The following is an 11,075-nucleotide window of genomic DNA, read 5'->3' as shown; positions in this document are numbered from 1 at the left end:
AAGGGACATAATTTAATAGTGCACTTTTGATCAACTAATGACTTGTTATTACCCATATGAACCTAATTCATCGGATCTCCAATCACATAGGTTGGGTTACCATCATTGTTGATCTTCTCAATTGACAAAAGTCTCATTCCCCTCGATGTTTCTTTTATTCTTGTGAATCGGCCAAATTCATCTCAGACTTCGCACAATTATAAAAACTATCACATCTCACAATAGCGCTATTAAGAAATTATTTTCTCACACAACTAATGTTGTTTGGCAATCACAATATATACATGTTGGTTTTATCCCAACCTCAATACTCACTAAGAAGCATCTTAACCTCATCACTAGCCAACTTCAAACCATAAACTCATATTTCATTATGGTCTACTTGGCTTATTTTCATATTGATTATTACACCCCCACAAAGGGTAAACACATACTCACTAGTGGATTTTGAGATCCACTCAAGATCATTGTATCCTCTCTAGTACATCAAATATTAATTCACTATAACACTTATCCATCAATTGGTTCTTTTCAAAACCATGTACCGAGAAAAGAAATAACACCATACTTTTTTTTTTTTTTCAAAAACATTTTGAATAACAAGACCAACTGAAATATTATCACTTTTAAAACATTCTCTCAAAACAACTCTAGTAAGATATCATGACCCCCATAATTTCAAAAATTTCAAAGTAAGGACTTTCATGACTCATAACACCGTAACCCCCACATTTTCAAAGTGTTTAAGATAGGGAAACAATAGTTTCATAACCTCATAAGTAGTATTACTAATTCTCATAAAACATTTCATCTTATAAATAACAAGCTAATAATATAACTCACCCAAATAGCTATACTCACAATATGTCATCATCAATAAATATTTTTAAGAAAAACAATATGAGAAAAATAAGTATCGATATTAAAAGTATTTTTTAAAAATAGTAAGCACATATAAATCATAATTCCAATACTTATTGTCCACAATTTGGAAATAGCCTCATCATCTTCAAATAGAGTATTCACTCCAATGATAACACCAATATTTTTCAAAAATAGTTTTAAGAAGATTTTTTTTATTTTATATTATTCTAAGACCTTGAATAGTTCTTGAATCACCAACACAAGTAAATCATTTTTCTTCTTCTTCAACTTGAGTGTAGAACTCAAAATTAACTTTACTTGCACAAATATGATTAGTAGTATCAAAGTCATCTAACACCCAATATCTTACATTAGCCACAAGATTTACTTGAGAAATGACCACAAAAATTATATCATCCGCTTAACCAAAATTATTTTTACTTAGCGGGATTGTCATTTCTCCTAATCTTCTTCAACATTTTAGGAGTACGATGGCTTAATTTGCCCCACAAAACAATCATAATTTCTCATTAACAATTTGATTAAACAATTTTCAGAATCTCACTGAATATCACCAACCAAACAATATTTGACAATCTCATATTAGTTTTTCCGTTGAGCTAATTTGTTTAACTCACAAGTTATATATCATAAAACTATGATAATGTACACAAAAGAAAGATCATCTAAAGAACAACATGCTTCATATACTTTGTTACGTAATATGATAATTATTACCGGAAACCAAACCTTTGAGCAGAATCGTCCAATTAAATTAAAAGAAACCAAGTGAAATAAAAAATATAGGCATGAGTAGATGACCAATCAAAAAATATATTCTCGGGATGACATAATATCAAGTCTCAAGGGCCTATCATAATACTCCGTATTTCTTTTTAATGTCCTTTTGAGATATCACACACTAGTGATCCAACAACAAATTTTCACCATAAAATCTCATTATTTTAAACCCCCATGCTAAACTCTTTTGGTATCTCCCATATTCAAACATCAAGGTAAATTTCTTAAATAAATAAATTTTTATGCCCCATATGTTGAATTATATAACTACACAAAATCTACGCTAAAACATAATCTTAGGCGCATCCTAGTACAAGCAAAAACATACCTGGAACTTAGACAGATTGTACTAAGTTATTCTCTTTCAATTTTCCGTAAGAATAGTGTGAGAAATATCCTTAAGATTGTTGGAAATCTTACGGAAAATACTTCATCGCTAACACGTGTAGGGACTTTTCTTCATCACGAACACTTGTAGGGACTTCTCTTCATCACGAACACTTGTAGGAACTTCTTCTAAGCTTGAGGAAAATACTTGATCACGAACACTTGTAGAGAATTCTTCGTAGCTTGAGGCATGCCAATGGCACTGTCCTTAAGGATATTTCACCCGGTATGGGTGTATCCCCCAGGATTCAACAAGCTCTTCTAGTACAAAACTAGGAGTAAGAATCTAACAAAGATTTCTCAAAGTAGAAAACCCAAAGACACTATAATTTATAAGGAAAAATATGGTTTTGTATATATCACCTCTGCCAATGAAAATAACTTAAGTATATATAGGTTCAAACAATTAACTAATGTCAGGCTAATATATTAGCCAAGTAACGTATATGGTAAATGGCATCACAAATGATGATTTCATCATTAACAACATATAAAAAGCTATTTAATGTAGTAAATGTTCTGCTATAATGTTGCTCACTTTGATTACAAGTTAAAGACCATTCAATTTGGTCTTAGAGACAACGTTTGTATTTAAAATAATGACTCATTAATATATACTAAAATAATGAATTAAAAACTTCTTTTTGAGATATTTAATTCAATATTTTCACAACAACTGCACCCACTCGACCATGGAATCAGCTGCACGAGTGAACACAGGATCTATTCGTCCCAGCTGCTCTTTCACGGCTCCTGCAATCTCAATCACGCAATCTTCTGCTGTTTTTGCTGCCGGAGTCAATATCCTTAAAATTACTAATTAAAAATATATAAATTTAAAAGTATTTTACATGAAAACGATGAATGGCGGAAATACAATGGAGAGGTAGTAAAAATGGCTTGGTGGTATGTTAACGAATTGGTCCACTACTGAAACAAGACTTCATAAGTTTAGGAACTTGAGCATGGAACAAAAAACAGGAAGACTCAACCGCTATTCGAAATCTTAGTGAAACACTGAAATTCTTATCTCATGTTTTGCTTTTCATGAAAAAAATACCAATTGAAGTGGAGGGTTATAGTCCAAGGTTTTTGTTTTGAGAAGGTATTTCCTGGATTACCAAAAATGAAATTACGAATAAAATATTAAAGAACTTCATCAAACTATAAGTGCTTATAAGCTTAAAAATCATAAGTTGGGGTAATCACCTTAATTTTTAGCTGAGCTTCTTTTTTTTTTTTTTTTTTTTTGGCTTATCAAGCGCATATATAAATAAAAAAGTGTTTAATATAATTTGACGAGCTTATAAGCTTTAGCTGAACACCCTCTTAATCTGTAGAAATTTGCGCGTTAATATAGAGCATGTAAAGAATACTGTCCGAAAATTTCTTATTATTTAGTAATGCATTAAAAAGGGTCCAAATGGAGCAAATGAATCAGAGATTTTATATAAACAGCGCGGATTTTGTTACATTTTGACGAGTTCATTTTCTCTTGTAGAATATGTTAGACGGTGAATTTAGTGATCGGTCACGTATAGAAAAAAAACGTATACTCTTAAATGTGAAACTGATTACAAGTTAACCTAACATGTATAGTCCTTTATGTTTAATACTGGTAACAGCAAATTTGAGACCATTATTATCGCGTTGAATTCAAATTTCACATCTTAAATAGCTATTCAGTCATTGAGATCCGATGTAAAGAATCAAATGAGAATGATGAGGATGTCCAAGCGCTTCGTTTAAACTCGTTGAATTTAAGCAACATCAATTCAATTTTTTTTTTTTCTAATACTCTCTCTGTTCATTTTTACTTGTCATGTATACTAAAAGTAGATGTCAATTTTTACTTGTTCAGTTAACCAAGAGATAATACCATCTCATTCCTATTTTACCCTTATAACTAAATTTATCATCTCATTCATATTTTACCCTTACAACTAATTATTGAGTTGGAAACTTCAAGGAATTGTTAGTGGCTTTACAACTTTAAACTATGTTTGATTGATTTCGACCATTAGATGACTTAGTAATAACTAGGGATGATATAATAAAATTATCATTCAATTTATGACCCCTTACCCCCTGTTTGGATGGTGGTTTCCCGTGGTTCATTAATGTATGGTTTTTTATGAAACCATGTTTGTTTTCATTGTTCTTAAAATTATATGGTATGGTGTTGTAAACTCGTAGTTCATCTCATGGTTATATAATCATGAAAAGTCCCAATTTTTGTAACCACGGATTTGGTGATTTTTCCGTGGTTACGTATTTCATTTCTCCATTATATCCCACCCTCCACCTTTCACCCCACCCCACGCCCACGCCTACGCTACCACTCACCCCCACCCCGCCCGCCCCACGCTCCACCATCCACCCCTACTCTACCACTCACCCCCACCCCACCCCCCGCCCTACCACCCATCCCCACGCCCAACTACCCCACTCCTATGCCACCCACCCCACAACCTCTCACCACCGCCCAACCCCACCTCACACCACCCACCCCTCCACAACCCCCACCCACTACCCCTCACCACCACCCAACCCCATCCTCACAACCACTCACCCCCCACCCTACCACCCACTCTCCCTCACCCTACCACCCACTCACCCTGACCCTACCATCCACTACCTACTTATTTTTTAAAGTTCCTATTTTATTCTTTACCTGAGTTTTATTAATATATATAAACTAATTTCTATTTAAGAGTTAAGGGTATTTTAGTAAACTTATAAGTTATTATATAGTATAATATTGTCAAATCAAACAATACAAATGTTATTAAACCACAACAAACGATACAGTCTATCCAAACATTATGTTCATTAATACAGTACAATACAATACAATACCATACTGTACCATACCATACTGTACATTAATGAACCACGGGAAACAACCATCCAAACAGAGGGTTAAGAGATGTGCCACGTCAATACAGGACAAGTAAAAATTGACTGAGAGGGGTAAGATCATAATCTATTTTAAATACCAGAATTTGTTGGAAAAGTTAAAGTAACGAAAAACTAAAAAAAAAAAAAAAGAATTAAATACATATTTGAAAGGATCTGAGCATTTATTATAAACAATTTTATCGCAATGGATGAAGTAGTCCGAGAATTCTATAATACCCTTTGAAAGTCATGCACAACCATGTGCAAAACTATAAAACTCAATATTCAATTGCACGTATTACCCGATTCTCTCCCGCACATATAACTTGATTTTGGATTCATATATGAACTTGGTGCGACAAATCGACAAGTGTGAGATATTTTTTTAGCAACGACAAGTGTGAGAATGGACTTGCCAAAGAATGTCTAAAAAATCTGGGTTTCCAAACGGCAAGCCCCAAGGCAATGCCCAATAATTTTACTAACTTATGTGGAAGCTATTGCACAACACATGTGACATCACTGTACAATCAGCAGAGGTCATGTGCTCAAGTCTCACTTCCTCATCTAAACAGACGAGACACTAATGACCAAGTAGAGTACTTTGAGGTGTGAACAAGCTAATTCGGATAACTACACAAGCTAACTCGGATACAACAGTTATCTGAAAACAAGGAAAGGAGAGAATAAGCTATTAGAAAAAGGAAATTTTTGTTTATTTATTTGTCTCAACAATATTGAATTAAGATAATTACAAAATTAAGAAAATTAAGATAATTACAACACTTAAGAGACCAAGAAACACCTGACTATTTTCAACTGTCTCGTTCTACAATAATCAGAGAAAATCGTTAACTACAGAACTATTCATGCCAGAGAGGGGAGAGTTAAATAGCTTTCCTTCAAATTTCCAACTCGTAAAAGCACAAACTGTTGGGAATTCTATTTTTCATTTCCCTAACTTGTTAACCAAAGAAAGATTAAGCCAAACACATTTCATCTCTTACCTTAGTGGTCAGGCTTTGTATACCATAATAACCATATGGTTTAGTCATTCATAGAATAGAGGACTGCAAGCATAAACCGATTTGAGCTTTTATACAGCATATTTGTGGAGTAAAAATATGCTGTGTAAATCTACAAGCCGACACTAAGGTATGTACTTGCAAGAAGAAACAGAAGCAGCAAGCATTACACCGTTTATTTCCCCTTTCCTGTTGAGTCTCACATAAAATGAACCAAGCATTAAGAGAGCCAGAATGTAAACCAAGAAAACATTATTTTCAAATCTTGGTCAGCCTAGGTAACATTTGAAACTTGTCTATATTATGCATCAGTTTAAGGAGAACCGTCTGGAATAAATGTACATGCCTTTTAAGGATACTGGAAGTAAATAAATAATATGAAACTTCACCAAGCAAGACTAGATTACGCTTGGGTTTTGACTGTCTTCCAGAGCTGCACCCACTCGACCATGGAATCAGCTGCACGGGTGAACACAGGATCTATTCGCCCCAGCTGCTCCTTCACGGCTGCTGCAATCTCAATCACACAATCTTCTGCCGTTTTTGCAGCCGGAGTCAATCTCATTGATTGAAAGAATGGAACAACTTCTTCCATCAGCTTCACCCCCTCCCACTCTTTCTTCAAACTCTCTATGGCATCGCCTCTTTCTTTCCTCCACACGTATGGAAGCCCAGTTTTCACACCATATCCTAAGTGATCACATACGACCTTAACACACATACCGGTCCATATATCCTCCACAGTTTCCCACCTGAACTTTCCTTCTTTTGCCAACCTGAAAGATGGCAGCAAAGCAGGTCCCACCAACTCACGATCAAACGCTATATTGATTCCACTGAGAGGCATCAGGGACCTAGCTGGTACAGTGAGGACAGCATCAACATATCGAGTGTTCCTCAGCGCCGGCTTGAGGGCTTGTGTAGGTGCATCAAGATCTGCTAAATTAAGCCACAGTCCACATGACAGAGCACACGAGACACCACTTCGCAAGCTAAATGGGTAGCCGCGAACAAAATCAGCTCCTTTACAGTAAGGATCGTAGAGGGTATTAAAGAAAAATGGGGTGGCAGGATTTGCGAGGTTATTGATATGCTGGGCGATGGCATCGACTTGGATACCCTCATTATTCTTAGCTGGAATGCAGTCAGCATCTAATGAGATGATATATTTCTTCTTTGACAAGAGATAGCCAAAATATCGGCATGAGTAACCAGAGAAAGTTACAGCATTCAAAGGTCCAATAATTCGTTGAATATCAGCTTTTGTATAGGTATCATAATTAAATCCACCGGGAATTTTAAGTTCTTCTTTGAGGTCAGGATCTTTGATAATTATCAGGTGAAATCGGGAGAATACTGCTCTCCATTCTTCCAGAAACGAAGTAAGATCTGGTTCAATTGCAGCAATCACAATATCTACCTCATCATCTTTGACGCTGAATTGAGACATTTTTTAAGGCTAGCAATGAACAAAAGCAAGAACAGGCTTTGTTGTCTTGAGAAATGGCAAGAATCTTTTGCAATAATTGCTTGCTACTAAACAATATCAGAATTTCTCAGAGCATCCTGAAATATACAGTAATAAAGATTACATCTTGAATCATGATGCTACAGAAGGATTTAAAAACAAAAAACTTACTAGTAGGAAGCACAGGAGTAACAACACAACGGATGTTAAATGAAGCAATTAGTGAGAGGATTTCTTCTTTTCCAGTTGCAATAAACACCTTCAAAATCTTTTCATTTAGCTTGCCAGCTCTCAATGTCCTCTGCCAAGAACAGAAAGTTAAGACTGTTATCACATGTGAACCTACTCCAACGTGATCAAGTAGATGGATCTTCACAAAAATTTATAGAGTTTGTCATGATTAGATCTGCCAATGAGAGGTTTTCCAGTTCTCATTCGGACATTTAATAATTGCATTATTAATGAACTTAAGGAGCAGTAACTGCATTAAGAGTCCACCGCTACTAAATTGGTACAGTCTACAATCTGTACGCTGTAGAAGTTCAGACAGTGCCATATTGTTAAGTGCAGAAAGAAGCGCAGATATGAGATTTGCCTCCTAATTTTACTCGGTGAATACCACTTTGAATACAAAAATATGGCCTGCCATAGTTTTACAGGTTGAAGTACTAACGTGTAAAGAGTAGCACTAGAGTGGAGAAGTGGCGCAATCACACAACTATGGACAAGTAACTGCAGAAGGATAAAACATGTATCGCCTAGTTCAGAATTCAGGCACATCAGCTACTCCAACGATTAAGACCCTTACTCAATTTTTAATTTGTGCATTACAGATGCCTACTTCTCTTGATATGGACCAAAACAAAGTAACTCTGCAACAGCTCATGGGAAGGTCCATGCAGATGGTAATAGTATCTGATTTCTTTTCACTGTTTGAGTTCAGCCCTTTTAGGGCAAAGATGGGAAAATGCCAACCCAACCACAGTCAAAATCTATATAACTAAATGCTGCAAAATTTATCCAGAACAAGTTAACTAATGCAACTATTATTTGCCATCCATCAGTTATCCTGATAATCTAGTCTTTAAACGACCAGACTATTTTTGTCTCCCAGATACTGAATCAAAACAAAGAAGAGGTATAATTTGCTCTGCTTTAGCTGCTGATAGCCTGATACCAAAGTTGGAGCTAAAAGTTGGTTGTCAGGTTCAGGTATAATTTCCCATTACTTGGTCATAGTTGATAATTTGAAGCAGCGAGACAACTATGACCATGTGAGGTACAGGTTTGATTAAGTGTTTGTAACATGGAAAGAGATTTTAGTGGGCACTGTTTTTTTCACATACATGTGTATAAAACTATTCATGCCCATCTTGCAGTAGGCAAGCTACTTTCTCTAAATCATACACATTCAGTAAATAAATGCAATCAAGCTCCTTAATGATCACTTGGAAAATGCTATATATTTGACAAATGACTATTTTTACCATTCAAAAACCTCGGGGTTCTCATAAAGTTTAGATATACTTTAGGTTAGCAGAAATTTTGAGAAAGGAAGCGCTTCTGGAAAAGCTCAAACTGAGCCAAAGAAACTACTTTTCTCTTGTCAAAACTTATGTATCAATTCTATAGATCATTTAGCCCAACCATCAAATCAATATGTAAATTGTTTAGGTAAATTTACCAAATTAAACATGTCTTTTACAAAATAATAATTCCACAAATTGTTGAAGTGCTTATATAATCTTCTGCAAGTCACTCTTTTTTTTAAAAGAAACATTCAAAGAGTATTTCTCCAAAGCTACTCCCTCCAAATGAGCACCCCCCCACCCCAAGAGAAAAAGAAAGCACCAGTTAGGGTATAAATGTTAAATGTCTTCTAATTACTGATTGTCCCAAAAAAGGAAAGAAACGATAACCAACAATATCATTTTTAGCTACTTTAATCATTCAATTTCTATTCCACCTTTCACACAGCATTGGCAATCATGTAGACTGGACATACCGATGTGCCAAAAAAATAGCCGACATTCTTTAGATAAACATTAGATACGAGAAGAAAACAAAAACATACCCAATATAGTCCCACAAGATGTTGCTCAGACTCTTCAAAAATGTCGATGGGTGCGTGCCGGATCCTCCAAACGTAGTGCATTTTTGAAGGATCCGACACAGGTGCGGCAACATTTTTGAAGAGTCCAAGCAACATAGCCCACAAGTGAGGTCTGGTGAGGTTGAGGTGTACACGGAACTTACCCCTGCCCTTGAGGGGGTAGAGAGGCTGTTTCCGATAGACCCTCGGCAGATACGACAAACCAAAATTAAAAAACTAGTTATCACAACCCCGTATTTAATTAATACGCTGTGTAGGGCTAGGTCAAAATGTAGAAGGGAATATTCTCCTACTCTTACATGACAAAGTCTGAACAACACATTGCTGAATTAAGATCATGCTTCGAAAAAATAAAATAAAAAAAGAAGTGAATTACGATCATCTTGTTAAGCAAAAAAAGTCTGATGAATCCGATAATTATCGAAGTACAAGCTCAAACATAAAAACACCACATTCTTTCTCTTTTGGATCTGGATAGATATATCACATAATAACAGTCAAAATGAAAAAAAAAAAAAAAAAAAAAAACTCAGAACTCTTTACAAAATTCTTTCAGCATTGATGATAACTGAATACCATTTACAACACGATAACAAAGGGGAATCCACGAAGGGAAATACCCAAAAAAGGAAAAAATCAGATCACATCACAGAAAAATTACACAAAATATGCCCAAATTGAAAGATGCAAAACCCATAAATTACAAAAGCAAACAGCAAATAATAGATGCATAACAAGTGCAAGCCACAGATCTGTTTCCTTTAATTTACATTTCGATAGTTCCGCACCGACTTCAAAAAGAAGCCAGAAAAGAAGGAACTGTTAAGTATATATTTATATAACTGAAAGATATGATAGAAAGAACCCACAAAAGAAAAAAACCTAGAAATGCATCAAGAATCAGATCATAGCACAACCAAGTTAAATAAAGAAAAAAAAAAAGCAAAGGGATTGAAACTTACATCAGATTGAGTGTAGAAAAAAAAACTCATAAAAACAAACAAGTGTAAAGTGGGGTTACCAGAAAAAGGTCATGAAGAATGTGTTCAGGCAAGAAAGAGAGATCAGAATAAGAGGAAATATTGACAAGGGCAGAGTCAATAGTGAGAGAAACAAGGGAAGGCGGGTCGGTTCTCATTCATTTATCGCCCCTTTAATCACTGCGTTACTCTCTCTCTCACACATGTGACACTCAGCACAATGTCAAAGCAATCACTTTTGTACAATGGATAGAATTGGTACTTGGAAGGGAAGCTACCAGGAAAAAGAAAAAAGAAGAAAAAGACCTACCTGTTATAAAATAAAAACTATAAAGTAAGTAAGCGGAAGAAAATAATAAAGAGAGGTAAGGTTGTATTACTTCCTTTTTAGCTCACTTCAAATCTATAAATAAGCCTTCTATTTATAGAAGGGAAACAATCAGATTGGTGGCAAAGCCAATCTAGAAAAGGCTCCACGTTTAGTGGCCAAGCCACGTGGTGGCCAAAAGAAACTTAATGACTAAGTTATTTATGAT

At 35.2% G+C, this 11,075-nt stretch overlaps 1 protein-coding gene and 1 long non-coding RNA gene across 4 annotated transcripts; one reads left to right on the top strand and one right to left on the bottom strand.

Moving 5' to 3' along the window:
• Positions 1 to 6,131: 6,131 nt before the first annotated feature.
• LOC132059544 (probable UDP-arabinopyranose mutase 5) lies at positions 6,132 to 10,830 on the bottom strand. 3 transcript variants are annotated; one of them, XM_059452173.1, is made up of 3 exons: positions 10,581 to 10,830; positions 7,614 to 7,747; positions 6,132 to 7,414 (listed from the first exon to the last, which is right to left on the bottom strand). In XM_059452173.1, the coding sequence occupies exons 1-3, from the start codon at positions 10,695 to 10,697 to the stop codon at positions 6,382 to 6,384; spliced, it is 1,284 nt and encodes a 427-aa protein (XP_059308156.1). In that variant the 5' UTR covers positions 10,698 to 10,830; the 3' UTR covers positions 6,132 to 6,381. The 3 variants fall into 3 exon arrangements, with proteins under 3 accessions (XP_059308156.1, XP_059308154.1, XP_059308155.1); XM_059452171.1 differs by having other exon boundaries at positions 6,132 to 7,544; positions 7,618 to 7,747; positions 10,522 to 10,735; XM_059452172.1 differs by having other exon boundaries at positions 6,132 to 7,544; positions 7,618 to 7,816; positions 10,581 to 10,692.
• On the top strand, positions 10,223 to 10,506 carry LOC132059546 (uncharacterized). The gene is made up of 2 exons (XR_009415631.1): positions 10,223 to 10,296; positions 10,364 to 10,506. It is a non-coding gene; the product is annotated as an uncharacterized LOC132059546 (long non-coding RNA).
• Positions 10,831 to 11,075: the final 245 nt, after the last annotated feature.

Source organism: Lycium ferocissimum, chromosome 6 (genome assembly GCF_029784015.1).
Source record: "Lycium ferocissimum isolate CSIRO_LF1 chromosome 6, AGI_CSIRO_Lferr_CH_V1, whole genome shotgun sequence".
NCBI lineage: Eukaryota > Viridiplantae > Streptophyta > Magnoliopsida > Solanales > Solanaceae > Lycium > Lycium ferocissimum.
The sequence above is the reverse complement of the archived record's forward strand: the minus strand, read 5'-3'. Positions and strand labels throughout refer to the sequence as shown.

Excerpts from the sequence above, each read along its gene's own strand:
- LOC132059544 (XM_059452173.1), bottom strand. The coding sequence starts at position 10,697 with ATGAGAACCGACCCGCCTTCCCTTGTTTCTCTCACTATTGACTCTGCC. Across the intron at positions 7,748-10,580 it reads TTCTTCATGACCTTTTTCTG|AGGACATTGAGAGCTGGCAA; the intron begins GTAACCCCACTT and ends TGTTCTTGGCAG. Across the intron at positions 7,415-7,613 it reads CCTGTGCTTCCTACTAGTAA|CGTCAAAGATGATGAGGTAG; the intron begins GTTTTTTGTTTT and ends GTCTCAATTCAG.